This window comes from Echeneis naucrates, chromosome 3, assembly GCF_900963305.1.
Source record: "Echeneis naucrates chromosome 3, fEcheNa1.1, whole genome shotgun sequence".
Lineage (NCBI taxonomy): Eukaryota > Metazoa > Chordata > Actinopteri > Carangiformes > Echeneidae > Echeneis > Echeneis naucrates.
Window position 1 is genome coordinate 18,178,035 of NC_042513.1, and position 19,021 is coordinate 18,197,055.

The 19,021-nt window shown below is 42.7% G+C and overlaps 1 protein-coding gene across 1 annotated transcript; it reads right to left on the reverse strand.

Moving 5' to 3' along the window:
- Positions 1–1,899: 1,899 nt before the first annotated feature.
- Positions 1,900–18,749, reverse strand: znf507 (zinc finger protein 507). The gene is made up of 7 exons (XM_029498801.1): positions 18,633–18,749; positions 14,466–16,841; positions 12,872–12,989; positions 12,680–12,788; positions 7,720–7,824; positions 5,331–5,465; positions 1,900–4,997 (listed from the first exon to the last, which is right to left on the reverse strand). Exons 2-7 carry the CDS (start codon positions 16,836–16,838, stop codon positions 4,499–4,501), a joined length of 3,339 nt encoding a protein of 1,112 aa, XP_029354661.1. The 5' UTR covers positions 16,839–16,841; positions 18,633–18,749; the 3' UTR covers positions 1,900–4,498.
- Between the last annotated feature and the right edge of the window lie 272 nt (positions 18,750–19,021).

A 19,021-nucleotide genomic window follows, 5' to 3' on the forward strand; every position in this document is an offset into this window, starting at 1 on the left:
TCAATGAGACGTAAACAGTTTATACACAGCCTTTATTACCAAAAATACAAAGGAGAGACATAATGTAGTCTGGGAAACTAAAAGAATAAATATAAATAAACATACCACAAACCTCACACCACTGTCTTAGAATTAGCCACATAAAGAAGTGAAAACACACTGAATGGGACAGACGTAGCAAGATTCCATCTCCTTTGGTTTGAATGCGCTCAGCTTGATTTGCGAAACTCCATTTAAGCTTAAAATAATCAGCTTTCTCAAACATCCTGGGCAGCAAATAAAACTAAACCAAAAAACTTTTTGTTTCTGCTTCAGATTTTTGTTTTATTTTATTTATCTTTTTAATTGAAAATAGATCTTTATCTCTAAAAAAGTCAGTTTTAGGCATTTGAAAGCTTCATCCACATACGTACGCAATTAAAAATAAACTACCAAGTGTTTGAGCGCCTTATCAGCTGAAGGTAATATATTAAAAGGCTAATTCCCATACTTGGTTTGTTTTGTCTTTCAATCAAATAAAAACAATAATGTTAATATGCCTAAAATGGAAAATCCAAGGTGATCAGGCTTTTTGCTCCCGGTTCTACAGCACTTGTTAACCGACTCAAGTGTTGGCAATGGCAAGGATGACAGACTTTTAGATTCAACACGAATAAAGGCACAAGAAACTACACAAGACAAATTTTCCTATAACCGTAACCTAATGTGGCACAGCGATGGTCTGGACAGGCCAACCACAACGTGTCTGAAGTGTGCACAGACTGTGTTGATGCACTTTGGCAATTTGCAACACTGGATGGTGACCCAACTCTGCCTGCAACATTCCACTTAACCTACATGCATTTACCACCACAACTTGAACTTTTGAATCCATCGCACAGGACTGCTAAATCCCTCAGGTCTGGCCCAGGCTGTAAGTCTTCGTCTCCTATTAGACCTTTCCTAAGATGCATTGTTTGCATAGTGTGAAAATATTGTTAGTTATCAATCTCCGATTGTTTTTTTCCCTTTTTGCTTTAACATTTATTTCTATTGATCATGAAAGCACTGTACCCAACCACCATTAAGGGAAAATATGCCAGCAGTGTTAATTCATTGCCAAGAAGGAAAGGCGGGGGGTACTTTGTAAAAGTACAACAGTGTGGGACACAAAGTCGGCCAAGTTATAAAGTGACTAACAGTTGAATGAGATTATAAAATCCATTTTGTTTGGAACTGGAGTAAAAGATGAGTGCATCCAAAATACAGTTGATCATTGCTCATTATAAAGGAAAGCTGTCTGCTACTGCCCAGCTATGGTGGGCAAAAAGGGCCAGGTGAACCAAGAAATTGTGAGATTGTTAAATAGCCATTGCAAACATCCATAAATTTCTCTACCTTTGGTTTCACTTCTAGAGACGTTCATGTAACCTTTTGGTTAGTGAGGCTTTTCCTGTTTGTTTGCGCTAAAAATGCCAGAAAACTAGTGACATTTTTGACACCACATCATCTGAGCGGTAAAGCACTTTAGGTGTACTGGTCATGTTAGTATATCAGAATGTCTCAAACTGAAGCAGACGTTGAGCTGGTGAGTACAGAGTACAGTGTTTTCAGCCCACAGGAATGACCAGCATCATTCTGGAAATAAGAAGGAAGCTCAGGTTGAACTAAAGAAGGGGGATGAGGCGGCGATCCAAGGCCAGCCCAGGCTCATTGAAATGCACGCCGTGCCAAACTGATAGGAGGGACACCAAGGCCTACTTTTTTATTTCTTCTTTAAATGAGAAATGTTCTCATGATCCTTAATTCTGCCACATAGAATTGTAAATTAAAAGCCAGATAATAATTATCTGCAATGATAATGAGAATTCCACCCCGGCCGCTCAGAGATGGAGATTTCCTTTTTTTTTTTTTTTTTTTTGGGGGGGGGGGGGGGGGGGGGGGCATGAATAATGGATATTCTATTTTATGTTAATTTCCTCCATCTGCATGCTTGTGAGGGAGGGATGGCATACAAATGACTGATTGACATATGACATCAGATTGGTTGAGATACCAGAGTTGAGTTTAAAGGCAAAAATAAATAAATAGGGTTAGGGTTCACATTGATTTTCATGTGACTTTGATTAGTTTGTCCGGTAAAACGTTCTGTGGTTGTCACCATCAGGACACTTTTTTTGGAGGGGGGGGGGCTATTTAGTGTCCTTCAATGAACACCACATTGAAGTGAGACCCGTATTTTGGCTTTTGTGAAATTATAGCAAATTCTGTTTGACAGCAAGACAAATGGTTGAGAGTAAACATGAATTCCATGATGGTTGCTGCGGTTTGTGCTCTTGTTTATAGGTAAAAATGCACCATTTTTGCTCTGTTTGCCAGAGGTGTGTTAGGATTCTTAGAGGAAAATTTAACTTTAAAATGTATTTTTATTAATCCCCCAGTTCTTCAATTTTCCTCATTAAAATAACAAAAAGGAAAACTAACCTCACAGTGTGTGACAAATGAAGCTGATACCAAAGAGCCTCAAACCTGCATTTGGTCTAATGACCATTAGGGGGCAACCACACTCTGGCCTTAAAAAGGAAGTTGTGTTGAAGCCTATGGGGAAATGGCCTTACTTGTCACTTGATATAGCTCAGTAAATGTTTCCAAATGAGTTCACGGCCTTCAAGTCTTCAATACAGCATGATGTTTTTTTGTTTGTATTTTTTAAATAACAGTCCCATTTAGAGGAAAATAGGCCATAGAGCAGGGATGTGTTGGGGGGAATGTGCGATTAACAGACTGCCATCCAATCGGGATGGTCTACTGAGCAGGTCTGATCCACCTCTTATTCCTACTCAGCTCCACCTTCCCCTTTAAATAAATATGGTTTCTTCTGGTTCAAAAAAAAAAAAAAGGGACATGACCAAATGACAAAGTGGAGGCTTCAAAACAGCAAATCACAAGCCAATAGGTGACGTCACTGTGGGCTACCACTCAGTGACTACAAACCCCAATATAGGGACAGTTGTCACAAGTGCACATTAGGAATTTAACAATCCATATCTTGAAAGAGATTAAACTTAAAATGAGTGTGGAGCGCTTAATTTCTGTTAACAACTAAAGCTTCAGTTGCAGATTGAGAGGGAATCTATGGACAGATTCAAATTAAAGTGGATCAACCCCACACTTCCCTACTTAGAATTCACTCCTGGACTGGGCCAAGAAACCTTGAGAACATGTCACCTTCCAAACTTTTATTTAAATGTCCACATCTTCTTATTTCAGGCATGTACTTCAGCTGGGATAGCAGTCATTTCAAGTTGTGTTTGACACTACAAAGACTGTACTTTAGGAACACTGACAGAAAAGGAGGAGTAATTATTATAAAAATGTTAATATATACAACATAGATTTCATTGGCTATAAAAAAAATATATATATACCTCCAATAACAACTATGAACGTGTGCCTGGCACCACAATCACTATTGAAAACCGTTGTGTGTCATTCAATACAAAATATTCCTGCTCTCAAACGTCCAGGCACCGAACCGTTAAAACGGCAACCCTACCTGCCCTGACTTCCCTTTGAATCAATGGTTTCCTTTTGTCAACGTGAACCGAGGACCCCGATATCTAGCAGACCGGTCATCAGAGACCAGTTTCTGCTCTGCTCTAAATCAACTTCCCTGCTTCTTCTGAGTGCTGTTGCTTTCTCCTCGATGGACGCTACCTCATAAACAATCCAAGAAGAATTACAATCACTCACACAAACAAAGCAAACACACACACACACAGAAAAAAAAAGCAAATAGCAATAAAAGTTTACCTCTCTAAAGTGGCATAACGGAAACTAACATGCATAAAATCTGATAAATATTAAATCATATTCAAGCTGTGATGCACGCCTTCAGGCCTTGGTGAGTTTTCAAATGTACCACCTTAACAAGGCTAGAGCCTCAGCGGAGTCCAATCAAATATGTTGACTTTTACAGTAGCAATAAAAGAGCTGCCTTATAATGAATAGATGAAAAAAGTGTCAATTTTTTTTTTGTTTGTTTCCATATTCTGCTGAGGGATCGCATGGTTTTGTGAGGTATGAACTTGTGGAAGAAAAAAACAAACAAAAAAAAAAAACCTAACTTGGATTCGAGCTCGGGCTTGCCCCTTGAAGACAACATCACTTCCCTGTACAGACACACTTTGTGTCTCAAAAGTTAAATTATTTGATACAAATATTAAACAGCTTATAGCAAAGTTTTGTGTTGTTGTTTTTTTTTTTTTTTTTTACATTCCTTTCAAAAGATATGCCACTCAAACTCATTTCATCATTTTTCTTAACACCTGTTGGAGGCGTCTGAATCGGACAGTAGTTATCGCAGTTGTGACGCTCTGACATCACCGTCTTAGGGACAGTGAACTGTTACTGTGCAGCTGATGTGAACTGGCTGCACGTTGTTATCCACCTTGAGGTAAAGAACCATAATGACATACTTCTGTGGGCAGCAGATGGCTGTAAGAGCACAGGGTCAGTGTTAAGATAAGGAGAGGGAGGGGTGGGTTTGAGGTTGGGAGGGGGTGGGTCTCACTCTGCTGTTTGGAGGCTTGGTCGTACTCTGGTGCTGTTGCTGCTCTTTGTTGAGGATGATGCTGATGATGTCTCCCTCGTGCTCCTTCATGTGCTCCATCAGCCGCTCTTTGCTGGTGGACTCAAAGCCGCAGATGCAGCAGCAGAACAGGAGCACGCAGTACTCGGTGGTGCGGCCCGGGTGGGTGGCCTGGCAGGTGTGGGGCTGGGGCACTGCTCGGTCCTTACCCTGGGGGCTCGCGGGTTCTCCGGGCCATGGTGATGGGTTTGTGGGGTGCGCTGGAAGGCCCGCTGAGCTGTCCACGGCAAGGTTGACTGCAGTTGTTGCTGTCAGTGTGGGTGTTGGCGTCGGATCTGCAGAGGCCTTTACTCTCTCCTTTGAGGGCGGAGTCGCTGTAGGGCGCTCTGCCACCGATTCCAGCACAGCGGACAACTTCTGAGGAGCTCTGAGGGAAACGAAGAACCATCAGAGGCATAAAACAAAAGATGGAGTGAGAAACAAGAAGAGTTGTAAATTTTACTGGAGGAAAATTTGCCCATGTAGTATTTTTCACTTTCATCATTTCCAGTGTGAACAAGGTTGTTGCCACTCACATCCATTAGCTCTAAGGTACCCTAGGACTCTATAGGCGGCCAGGAATCAGGCAAACGATGCACAGAGAAAATGAATCTCTCTTTTAAACCTCCACGTTTCTTTGTCAGTAAAGGTCTTAAAATCTCGTTGAATGTACTGGTGGATATGTGCACATGCAGAAGGGAAACCCGGATGGTGTGTTTACCGGCTGCTCTGGGAGATGGCCTCGTTGATGGCTCTGTTGACTTGCTCGTAGTTGTAGTTCTGGTCTCCAGCATGCTTCCACATGTGAGATTTGAGCGACGGAGGATGACTGCACACATAACCGCAGAGAGAGCACCTGGAAGTGAAGCGGAGAAATAATAAAGGAGTTATGATGAGCAACAGAGCAAAAGCGGATCAAGTCCATGTTGATTTAATATGCACACAGAGGTTCTGCTAATCCTTCTTCTACTTTCTATCAAGAGGAATCATCCTGACTCAAAACTCTGCAGGGGATACTAAGCCTGAGAGACAGAGACAAAGAGTGCAGGGCAGAAATAGGATTTACAGCTCACTGGTGAAGTCATTTGTCAAAATTAAAGGAATTATGGCTCATTTCTTTATCAGCTACCCAAATGCAATGGCAGCAAATGTGATTTACGTTAAAGAAATATCTCACATTCACCATGACAGCTGCCTGGACAAGGTCCTGAAGAAACAGTTTCATTACTCAACATCCCATGTTGCTGTGAAAAGGGTGGAAGAGGGATCGAGTCCTCAGCCAGTCAGAACAACTAGCTGGTCTGTGCTGCTTATTGAGGGCAGCTGAACTGATATTATATATTTTAAACAGTAAGTTTGTTCTTCTTCTTCCTGCCCGATGTTGAACACCCTGGATGGACTGCAAGTGTGGCTGCTCCAGAAGGTTTTGTTTTTCATTTTGGTGCCTGTTTTGTTGCATTAGAGCAGAATCAGCATCCACAAGTCGAAGCATGTTCTCGAGGTCTAGTATTGTGGTTATATTCTTTTGTGTGATATTCACACACGGCAAAATCACATTGTCACACAAGTGCAACCATCCCAGCAGCATGACACAAAACTGGCGCCTTCCTCTAGAGTTTTTCGATTTTAAGGATGAAACTGAATCTGAGAAATGAAATAATGTGCTGCAGCCAAGAACCAATCGAGATCTGGCCTGCTCAGAGTGGGTGGTATAACACAGCTATAGCTATACTATAGTATGTTTTAACCATTTTAGTAGCTGTATGTGGAGACAGTAAGATCTTAGAGACATGTGCTATCAAAAATAAATAAATGGCAGCATTAAGTACAGTTGCAGTAACAGGTCCATAGGAATTAGTAAAAAAAAAAAAACCCATCAGCATTATTTGTGACATATAGGGAACTGTAGTTCAAACTAATTAGTTGTTTCTTTGAAAGACAAAGGAAGATAAATTAATCCACTTTTTGAGGTAAAGTGCAGCCTGAATGGTCATCAGTCACCACAAAATGATTCTCTCCACATGTCAACTGGTCTGAACCTGGATTAACGAGCGGACATCCTTTTTCTCAGTCTCAGGGTGTCCAGGGTGTATTGTTCTGTATAATTCTGTTTCACTCATGGCACCTCCTGCTGTATTAGAGAACAAGCCTCCCAACTTCATGATACTGCAGAACTAACTACGTTGAGAGGCCTTTTAAAAGGTCAAAGAATGACATAATTGGTCGCATTTGGGCTGTATAGAAAGTATTTTGGTGTTACAGGTACTGAAGACTGACACACAGTGCCAATATTCAGTGAAGTGGCAATCAGCAATCAGCAGCCTTCTCATGGCTGAGCGTATTTAACACTTTATGAAGGACTGACTATTCATCGTTTACTCTCTCCACCTACCAACCACTAACCCTGCAATCAGAGGCCAATTTCTCAAGTGTCCAGCCTGTTGAGACCATGAGACACACTCAGTGGCAAAAGAAAGTGAATAAACCGTATGAAAAAAAATCTGAAATATATTTGTTTTTATTAATGCATTTTAGAATATAATCAGGTCTTCATCTAACAATTTTGACTGTAAACGCTGAAATCATTGCTGTCTTGTCCATATTAACATTACAACATCAGTTCTTCTCAATGTAGGCTGGACAAAGCATGTGAACCCCGAGGCTAAAGGAACAAGCAAAAGCTAATTGGCATCAGCAGTGAGCAAACCTGGAGTCCAATCCATGAAGCCATACAAAAAAAAAGAAAAAAGAAAAAACCCAAAACAAACAAACCCTAAACAGGCAGATCAAACAAACAAACCACAAAAAAAAAAAAAAAAACATTTAACATTTTCAGTTTCTTCTTATCCTCAAGAAACATCTGCCGATGCAAACATCAATACAAAGCCAACAAACTCTGAAATGATTCAGTTCAGTGGCTGCTCTGCGTAGAGGTGGATGCCCAGCAAAGATGACTCCGATATTTTATAAGACTTAACCCGTTTCACGACAGATTAAACCAGGTTATTTTGCTCGAAGATGGACATCAGCAGCTCCTCATTCTCACCTTGTAGGTCCAGTGGGCCGGCTATCACGTTCCTAGTGATGAAAGTGTTTTCGATGTGTCTCACCTGTACTGCTCCAGCAGCTGCACAGCTTGGTGCTCCTGTGGGTGCCTTCTCATGTGGCTCTTCAAACTGTTCATGTTGGTGGTGGCGAAATCACAGCTACAACACCTGGTAGACAGAAGGGGGGGGGGGGGGGGGGGGGGGAGGTCAAATGAGAGATGAGAAAATGCATAGATGGAGCAGCAGCCATTTCAACAAGATTCCTTTTGCAGCTCGTAACCTGAATCAGGGTTTCAGGGTTTTGCAGTAAAACAGAGCGTAAACTGCTGCTGTAAGAAATTGAATAAATTGTAACGTTTTCTACTTTGTTGCACTTTGCTGTGGTTGTAAAATAAAACTGGCTTTTTAGTTGCTTAGAGGCAAAATACAAGTCCTGTAAATGGAGGCGTGTGAAGTGTGAAGGATACTGGGTCTAAAACAACACAGAAACATGTAATTGTTTATATTAAATCCACTCAAACTAAATATACATATCGATTTCTTTTGAAATACAAAAGAAATTCCTCCTAGCATTGTTAGCTTTTTATAAATCTGATTTTAATGCATGCTGATCAGTCTTATTCACTTGGGTGTTTTGGGAACATTATCTGTCCTTTGGATAATTCACAATACAAGGAGAGAAGAATTTGCTCATGTTTTATAGCACATACCTTTAGCGTATGTGGAGTAGTAGCAAAAAAATAAAGTGGCCTTGCCTGAAGGAAAGGTTAGGCAGCAAGTGGACATGTTTTCCCTCAAAACTGATGTGTTAGAAGCAGGAAAAATGGGCAAACATAAGGATTTGAGTTTGACAAGGGCCAAATTGTGATGGCTAGACAACTGGGTCAAAGCATCTCCGATACTGCAGATCTTGTAGGGGTTCCCAGTCTGCAGCAGCCAGTATCTACCAAAAGTGGTCCAAGGGAGGTCTGTGGCTGTGGCCTCTTTCAGCAGGATGATGCACCGTGACACAAAAGCGAAAATGGTTCTGGGATGGTTTGAGGAGCGCAACAACAAGTTTGCGGTGTTGACTTGGCCTCCCAATTCCCCAGATCTCAATCCCATCCAGCATCCGTGGAACGTGCTGGACATACAAGTCCGATTCACGGAGGCCCTACCTCGTAACTTGCAAGACTGCTGCTATCATCCTGGCAGCAGATACCACAGCACACCTTCAGGGGTCTAGTGGAGTCCATGCCTCGATGGGTCCGGGCTGTTTTGTCAGCAAAAGGAGGCCAACACAATAATAGGCAGGTGGCCATGCTATGTCTGATTGATGTATATCAACTCAAGTGTTCAAAGTAGATGATGATGTTCAAATTAAGAAGACAACTAGTATTGAAGAAGGAAGAGAAACTGACTTGAAGCCAGTTGTTCAGCTCATTGAGTAGAGGAAAAAGGTGGAGAACTTTGACAGCCACCCAAGTTGACATACGGCAGGGAGAAGCAAGGCTCCTCCGGTGAGTTGTTGGACAAAGAGCTGCAGGCGATAGAAGGCCTTCTTCCAACTTCTCAGCGAGGTAGCCAATTCCTTTCATTGTGGCCTGTTGCTCTCAGACTCGGGCCACATCTAGGATCAGTTTGATCAAAGTAATCATGATTTATAAATGCCAATTACTGCTGGACTTCTTCATTAAAAAAAATCAAGACTATGTTTTGCCCCCTAGACATCTGTTAACTGTTGTATTAAAGAACACTGGTCTTGGGTCCAGCAGTCACCGAGTCACTGAATAATGGCCAGAAAATTCTAACAAAATATTAAGATGTGACAGTGATGGTGGCTTTTCGGATATAAAATGGCATTCATTGTATCCTATTTCTGTTATTGAGTAATTGTTTTTTTTAAGTAGTTTCTGAATTTGTGAGTTAAGGCAAAAATAAAATAAAGAAAAATTATATATATGTGTGTGTGTGTGTGTGTAGGTGGCCTCTTGATCTTGAAGAACCAAACTCATGAATTTCTCAACTCACTAATTATTTAAATCATTGAGTCCTTGTGCAAATCTTGACCTTCGACTGTGGACCACATCAATCTATTTTGTTCTTTCTTTGGGTCTTAATGAATGTTAGTGTTGCTAGCGGGAAGGCATTAAAAACATTAGACCAAAGTTTTTACCAGGAGCCAGTCAAAGTGCATCCGACGTCTTCTTAATGCAAATACGATGCTCTGCCTTTTCACGCTGAATTCATTTCTTCCACTTTAACAAAAAAAATTGGTAACTTGGATGTATGAGAAAAGCTTTATGATTAATGTGACACATCAGGAGCAGCATGTTTTCTGGCAGCGCTGCAGCACAGCAGCATAGCTCAGTCTTGTAGAGTGAGCACTTTAAATGGAAATGTTTCGGTGGAAAATAATGCATACCAATGGGAGTTCAACACCTGTACCATCATCATGATTGGCACCTCTGACCTCTAAATCATCAAAGCATCAGTCCAGTCTGTATATTTGTATGCTGTAACTAACAAACAACTGCACGGCTGTCTTAACCGTGTGCTTCCGCATGCTTCTCACAGATGATGATATGCACTCACCAGCAGTGTCTGCAGTGATGTAATCACGCCTGAAGACAGTGCAGAGGAACAGTGCGTACCTGTTTGAGCAGTGCACCACAGTCCCATCTGTAAGCACTTGGACAGTGAGTGGTTGTTCCACACTCCAGCACAGCAGACCAGAAAGGAAACAATGATTTTGTTGGGTAAAGTGCTGCCTTTCAGCTTTAATTTGAGGTTGAACAGTACAGAAGTCCAGCCTGGTAATTATCATTCTGGACAGCACAAAGAGCTGGAAATCAGCACTCTAACGTCAAAGTCTTTGTTACAATTCCATTTCAATGTGCTGGAGTACAGAGACAACAGGAAAGAAGACGAAAGGCCATGGACAGAAGAGCTTTTATGTTCCCAACACTTGTAGATCACAGTAGGTGTGACAGGCCTCCATTCAAGCCTGAAGTCTTCTTTTACAGTTTCATGTTTTAAATATATAGGCCTACACTTAATGAAGAATACGCAAGGATTCTGTAGTTCCCTTCGCTCTCAAACAGTCTCAGATCTAAATGTCATCAATTTCACAGCATGTTGGAAACTCTAGTATCAACTAAGTTCCATGTTGACATGGCATCATCCCAACATTTCTGCTGACCTTTCAGCTACCAGTCTCCCAATAAAAGGTGGTTGACTGGAATTAGGTCTGGAGAGTTCAGAGAGCTCATTGTAATGAAAGACAGACTGAGCAGTCCAATCTCTGGTCCAGTTTGTCCAGTCGTCACATCTCTAGATAAAGTCTTTGTCCTCACATTCTTGTTCTTTTCTCAAAGCAGTGGAACTCAGTCTTTTCTGTTCACCTGTTAACCTTTCTGTTCAGACCAAGCAGTCGTGTCCGTCTCCTCTGACCTCTCTCATCACCAAGGTGTTTTCACCATAGAGCTGCTGCACCTGCGGGGTTTTTGGTTTTAACCCCATTTCTGAGAAAACTCAGTGTATTGTGTGAAAACCCCAAGAGGTAAACAGTTTCAGAAATAGTGAAAGCAGCCCATCCAAGTCACTCAGATCAAACATTTTTGTCGTCAACATTAACTGAAGCTCATGAGCTGTATCTGTATGAACGGGTGACTGAATAATTGCCAAAATAAGCAGGTATACATGTGTTCTTCATAAAGTCCTTTGAGTGTGAAATAAGGAGGAGAGGCCAACACTCATCAGATACAGATTCAGCTTCAGTCTCTTAGCCATGGCACTTGCTTTATTCATCTAAATCCATTTTCTCTGAATATTTATAACTGGATCTTCTATTATTTCCTTGCTCCACTTTTGCTGCCAAGGCATTGAGAGTATCATTAAGAGAATGCTTGATCATTCTGGCCTCAACAGCAGTAAATGCCAGCTGACCTTTTCCAGACCAGAAAGAAGTCGTGTAAGGTGTGTGGGGGTCACTGAGCATTTGTCTTTAGAGCTCTGGTGACAGTGTACTGCTCAAAATAAATAAATAAATAAAAAACACACAAGAAAGAAAGAAAAAAGACAGAGACAAACACTTGTGTGTTCACACCTCGTAGCAGCCACACAATAGCACAAAGAGCAAGTGTCGATAGAGTGTGTGTGAACAAGACAGGGTGCGGGAAAAGTGTGGCCACAGTGATGCTTTTAGCATTACTAGGCATCTACTGCCATCTAATGGACCTTTCCGACAGAAACATCTTTAAGATCAAAGCATTAGAGATACAATAAAAAAATAAAAGATAATCAGGAAATGGGGGGGGGGGGGGGGGGGAGAAAATCTCATCTTTGACTTGATGACTATTAACGCCACAAAACAGTGATGCTAACAACCTTGTTATCTACAAATTCTGTTTTTTCTACTTGTGAATAAGAAAAATGTAGCTATCAGTATATTCTCTAGCCATGATAGGAGATGAATTTGTGTGCGAAATTATTGATGATATCAAACTGCAGCAGTAAAGAAGCATTGTTTATTAATGTTCCACCATCCTAAAGGTTTTGTATAGTGAGGAAAAAAGAGAATGAGCAAAAGGAGCAGATTTCGTTTGTCAGCTACAAGGACCAAAGTTGTTGTGTGCTGCTGCCTCAGGCATTATACATGTGTTTGAGTAAATCTTCTCTGCGGACTGACTGTCTGTGTGTGTCAATTAGATTTGGATGAAAATGAACCGGCTAATTTGCCAAATAGTCGATATATTACAAAAGAAAAAGAAATAGATAGTGGCAGTTTTAGTTGAGTGTCCTCTAGGACTTGCTTTCTTCAGTGGAAAGCAAAAAACTGAAGTCAGCCCCACAGATGTTGAAAGGCATTTAGCATTAGTGCATTTGATAAATTCAATAAATGTATTTATTTTTTTTAAAGCAGCCTACGACACTTTTCCCTCAGAGGACAATAAAGTACATGTTATCTTTATGGGTATTCCCATGTAGCTGATAGTAGTTGAGCACAAAACAACAAACAAACAAACAAAAAACCCCAACTCACCGATAAGGTTTATCAGAGTTATGGATCCGCTGGTGGTTCCTCACGCCAACATACGTAGAGCTGGTGTAGTCGCACACATCACACTTGTACATCTTCTGAACACCACATTCTATAACAAAGGACAAAATTAAATATATTGACAAAACAGAACACAGAACGAAGAGAACTGTGACTTAAAGCTCCTGGACTTACCTTCATCTGTTGCCCGTTCACCTTCCTCCACTGTGGCCACTGTCTCTGTGCCAGGTGTTAGGCCTTCTGTGCCACTGGGGAGGCTATGATGCTCTCTTTCGTGACTTCTTAACTGACTCTGGGTAAATCAAACACAAAGGGACACACACAATAGGATTTCTACCTAAAGAAGAAATAATCACAGAAAATAATATAGAAGAAATATGCAGTCTGCAGGTTTAATAGGCCTCCCTAACTCACTAAAGCAACCTCTGGAACAGATGTCACAACCGTGTGAATCTGTTCAGAATTACAAACTCTCTCATCCTGATGCACAAATCCGCTGCACAATTTGATGTACTTGGGCTCTGTTGCAGATCAGCGTCTGAGTCCCACGACACCACTGGAATCAATATTTCACTCGTCTGTCTCCATCATCAATCCGAGCCAAACTTTCCTGCTGTGCCGCAGCAGGCTCCTCCAACTTTAATCTCTTACAGACAAGGTCCATCACTTCACAACAATAATTTACAGGGCTAATTTATTCCCCGCAAGGACACAACTCGTCTTTTCAAACATCTGAAGTTTCCTGAGGAAGAAAAACTGATGCAAAGACTTTCAGGATCACAAAATATGAAGCCCCATCCAAAGACATCTAAAGAAAACTAACTACTTTTAGGGCCTGAGAGAGAGTTCAGAAGAAGAACAAGGTAAAGAAGGCAGAAGTGAAAACCTGGGAGACCTTCACCGGGAAAATACAGGCATCTATGAGGCACATAGTGGTAATGTGGTACCCACTGTTTTATTTCAAAACGAATGTGCTGAAGGTCACAGCCTGACTTACCAAAATACCTGAGGTCTGGACTGAAATTTCAGTGCACGTTGTGAGGGAATAAATTACTTAATTTTCGAGAAATTCATTTTGAGATTTGATTAAATTAAATTTTAAAAAACAAAAACATTAATTGTTTACTAACTCACTGGATTTAACATTTAATGTTATGCTAATGTTTAATGTGAAATTAAACAGTTTTCATTCATCACATTAACAATTCAAATAACTGATTTGTACAAAATAATCATAATACAACAGAACACACACACAAAACCAGCATGAATAATTTACAGTGGAGGATGGTATACAGTACCAGTCATAATTTTGGACACAACTTTGGACTGGCACTGTATACACATATTCTCTGTCTGAATACTGTGGTACAAGTGAGCCAAGGGAAACTAAGAGGTGCATGTCCACCGGTCCAATTCACAGAGAAATTTGTACTTACTGGTTGTGTCCCCTGTTCAGACAAGGTCTAGTGGACAGCCCTGTATGCAGGTCTACATGATCACAAGTGGGGGAAGTGTGTGCTGTGAAGCTGTGAACTGAACTATTTCAAACAGTCTATTGTGATTCGACAAATGAGGTCTGAGCTATGACTGAGCCCGACCTTCACCTCAGCCCATTCCACCATGACAGGAAATTAATGAATTTACTTAAGGCTGATCTTCCTTCATGGTTTAAATTTCTTAGCATTATAATATGTAACTTATTCAGCCTAATCACAGGAAAATATTCAAAACAAAGGGACAGCAATGCATTCCGACACAGACTCACCTTATAGTGGAAAGCATCTGGGCACTGCTTGCACTGATACATCCTGCTCTTACAATGGTGGATCATATGGCTCTCCAGGTCCTTACTGTCCAAGGCGATGTGCTCACAGATGGGACACTGGTACGGCTGCTTCTGCCTGTGAACCCGTAGGTGCTGCTTAATGTAGCCCTTATTACCACTGCTGTAGGGACACAGGCGGCATTGGTACGGTCTGTCACTGCCGGGGATGTAGTCCACCAAACGACCATCGGGAGAGGCAACCAAACCCTCCATTCCAGGGATAGTGCACACATAGCTGCCGGCTCTGTTCCCTGTGACCACACTGGCCACAGCTCCGTTATGGAACTGGGCGTTGTCCTGAAGCTCTTTCAAGATGTCCTCGTCAGAGATGTTCTGGTCCGAACGCTCCCTAAGTCTCTCAATGACAGTGAGTAGTGACAGGCTGATGCCAGCTTTAATGGCAGGGCCCTCCTCGTCACCCTCCCTGAGGTCTAGGGGACCCAGATCTTCTTCTCTGCTCTCTCTATGAAGCTCCAAGTCTAACAGGGATGCTGTTGTTCCAATGTCTGAAGCTTTCGGTCCTGCTGTGTTCACTTCTACCAGTTTCGGGTTCGGACACAGCGCCTGGGCTGTTACGCTCTTGAGGCTCAGCTTAGTGCTGGAGGTGGTGAGTTCAGGGGTCCTCATGGGCATGGTTACCAGGGCCTCAGCCGCCAGTGAGTGCAGGCGGAGAGACTCAGAATGCGTCCTCTTGCGACCAGCAGGGGGAATGTTTTCATCACTTGGAGGGTTGCTTTTTGCAACAGAAGGCTTACTATCAGCTCCTGTGGGCTGGCTGTCAGGAGCACTTGTCCTGCAGTCATAGGCAACCTCATCTCTCACAGCTCCCACATGATCCCGCTCTACCTCTGCAGCCAGTATCCTCTTGTCTCTGTCCACGTCTGGGCTAAGAAGTAAGGGGTTAGTCGCCATGACTGAATCCTCAGCTGAAGGAAGGCGTTCTACAATCACATTGATGTGGCCGGCACTATTGGGGCTGCTGTTGATGATTTTCTGGGCCGACGACAGTAAGCTGTCCGTGACAGAGGTACTATCATTGTGACTTTCTATCTCGACCTCAGTCTCTGCATCTGTTGTCACATGCACCTCCACCACAGGCTCCTGGGAAGCCAGGTCTTTTATTGGGTACACACTTTCCTCCTCCTCTCCTGTGGCTTTCGGGCTTTCAATGACACTAGAAACCTGATCACTTAACACTTCCTGGTTATTGTCAGCAGCCATTGGCACACAGAGTTGGAGCTTAAAGGCAGTGGGGAGCTTTTGAAGGCTTTTATCTTGGAGAACTGGGGAAAGAACAACTACTTCCTCACTGGTTGTGGCGGTGTTTGCTGTAGCCTGGGCATCTCTCATCATGGAAGCCCCATCTTCATCCTCAAAGATGGGGTAAGAGCAGTCGACCAGGCCAGCATGCTTCCAGGCGTGGGTCTTTAGCATTCTTTGCTGGCTGCACACATAGCTGCAGATCAGGCACCGGTACAATCCATACTCCTCATGGCTGTACCATTTCTTCTGTTGTAACACCTTGGAACTATCCGTTGAGTTGTTGATGACCTCGGTTCCTATACTTCCACTGCTCCTGCTCCAATCTCCATCCTCCTTCTTTACTTTTCCGTAGGGGTCCAATGTGATGGAATTTCTCTTCAGGTTTCCTCCGTTATCAAAGTGCAGCCTGACATGTGCTTCCAGCTGCCTCTGATCTCTTGAGGTAAAACGGCACTCGGAGCACATGAGGATGAGGTCACTGAGCTGCTCGTTGTGTTGCTTTAGATGTTCTTTCAGCAAGGGCAGGGTTTGGGAAAGATAAGGGCACAAGCTGCACTGATAGCAAGTCACTGTCCGCTTAACGTTGCTGCTGTTAGGATCGCCACTTTCCTCAGTTACTGTGGAAGCAATGTTGTTGTTACTATCACCTGACACCGGAGAAACAGCCCTATAACCTGTGCGTACTTCCTCGATAATCTCCTCCTCTTTAAAGTCCCTCTTCACTGTCTTATTGGGAGAACCTCCACCGCTGCCCCTCGCACCTTCCACACCTCCTCTTCGTACTGAGGCAGCCTGCTGGAATGCTCTTTTCTGTCCTGCCATGTTGCAGCGGCGCTGGGGCCGCTTCTCCACAATTTTGGTGAGCTTCTCAATTACCTGTATGAGAGAATCAGGGGCTTGTTTCTGCTGAAAACTCTGGGAGTCATCTGTCTTGATGTCCTGCTGGGTTTGGGTTTGAGAATGTGACTGCAGTACTGATTCACAGGAGGAGGAAGAGGAAGCAGTTGTGGAGTGTGGGATGTGCACAGCTACATTGCTGTTCTCCTCCATGACCTGGTGGGCAGCAGATAAAAAAAAAAAAAAAAGATTATATAATTTGGTGGTATATTGTACACAAAATTTAAACAAATGCCTCCCTGCATACAGGAGATATGAACTTTGCTTATTCAATGTCAGGATGTGCGTGACAAAGCATTTTAATATCATGGAGCATTTAATATCATACACACCAATTTGAATTCACGGGTAGCATAATCTTACAGAAAAGAGAGAGTTATCTGACAAATAAATCATCTATAACTGGAGCCATTAGTAAGATAACAGCTAAGGATTAATAGTAACTTTTATTCTTAGGAATAAAACAAACTCAAACCTGATCATCGCTTCAGAATAGGATTGTCTAAACCAGTTATCACTTGCGCTTGTTTGTCTACAGTTACTCTGGCGTATACACATCACTAAAGCACTAACGGCGTAAAATAATTTGCTCTTATAGAAATAGAAGAAAGCGCAGATGATCGTCACAGTTTTCTCAGACATCACAGCATCTTTTTCAATTTTTGGCAAGTTCAAAACTCAGTGTCATTTTGGCACTTCATCAGTCTTGGCTATTAAGCGATGAGAACTGAACCAGGTTGGGATATTACAGGTGAGGATGGATTCAATGAGTGACTTTTAAACCAGAGTGAAAATGTTCTCACTGCCGTTAAAAGACTTGCAAATCACTGTCTAATAATTTGAATAAAATATTCCGGACTATCAATGTCAGATGTCAAAATAGCCATTTCACAACAGCGCTCCTGAGTGCACAAGCTTTAATAACAGTGTTTACTGATGAATTCTGTGCACAAACTGTCATGATCGACCAAAGTTGCCCATCAGCATGAAATTCTGCTAATTTTTATGCGCGTTCCTGGAGAAAGAACAACGATTTTCCAGCGTCTGTGAGACTGCCTGTAGCTGTGTTAGACTACAAGTGAGGGGAAAGTCGGTTTCTGAGAAAGACGAGGCAGAAAACCTCTCTCACTCGTCTCACACAGCAGCATGTGCATCTGTTTACAAATTGGGCTGGAGGGGAAATTAGTCACAGCTCGTGCGGTTAAATTCATGTAATCTTGCAGCATCTAACACTTCCCTCTTCCTCACTTTCTGACCACAGCACCGTCTTCCCCTTTCTCCCCGACTTCCGCTTTTGCGTGGCCGCATCAAAAGAGTCGGACTGTCACAGCCCACAACTCGTGTGGATATTAAACAAACAATCAGCGGTGTGTTTTCTTTTTTTTTATGCTTCTTATCGATATTCCTCATCCTAGCAATGAAAAGCTCTTAGAAAAAGAGTGTGCGGCTTCATTTCTTGTCGCCTCTCTGTGGACGGTTCAGCCTGTTCCGGACGAGCACCTGTTATGTCAGGCTCTAAAAATATGTCCTCCCTCCACAGCCCTCCGCCCTCCGCCCTCCGCCCTCCGCCCTGACTCAGCCCAGCTCACACCGACACACCGGCGGATACGGCCAGCCACGTTTACCGGCATGTGTTAGCTACCGCTGCTGGGCTGCTTGGCTCACCAAAGACACCTTCAGGGGCCGGAAAAAGAAAACTGACATTTGAGTCTTATGGGAGCAGGACGGGGACTGTTAGCTCGGCAGCTAGCATCCCGGCTTGGTGTGTGCTATTCAGACACACACACACACACACACACACACACACACACACATACACATACACATACACACACATACATACATACACACAGAGACTTGTAAAATGTACCAGGGCATTTTAATGATCTTTTCGGTTAATGACTGACAGAGAAGAGCGTGGCTGTAATGAAATAAAGACATACTCACTGACACGGAAAAACTCGGCGCTCTTTGTCCTCACCACATGTAGCTACTTAGTTTTATTCCTCGGCCATAAAAAGTGGCCCCTCTCTCTCCCTCTCTCGCTCTCCCACATTGCAAAATGGCGAGGATGGAACATCGGTCACGTGACTCTGAGTTTGGGTCAGGTGACCACCAAGCATCCGCACGTTGTGCGGTGCTGCGTTCAGGCGCTACGAGGAAAAAAACGTGCTCTGGAAAAACCTTGTAGGTGCGTTCACTGGTCGGAGTGAGGTTTTGTAAATTGGGCGACTAACATTCTCCCAGCGACGATAAAATCCAGAGCACGAGCAGAAGAGGCGGATTTTATACGGTGAATTACTGACACCATTTTAAATTCAAATGTAATTATTTGG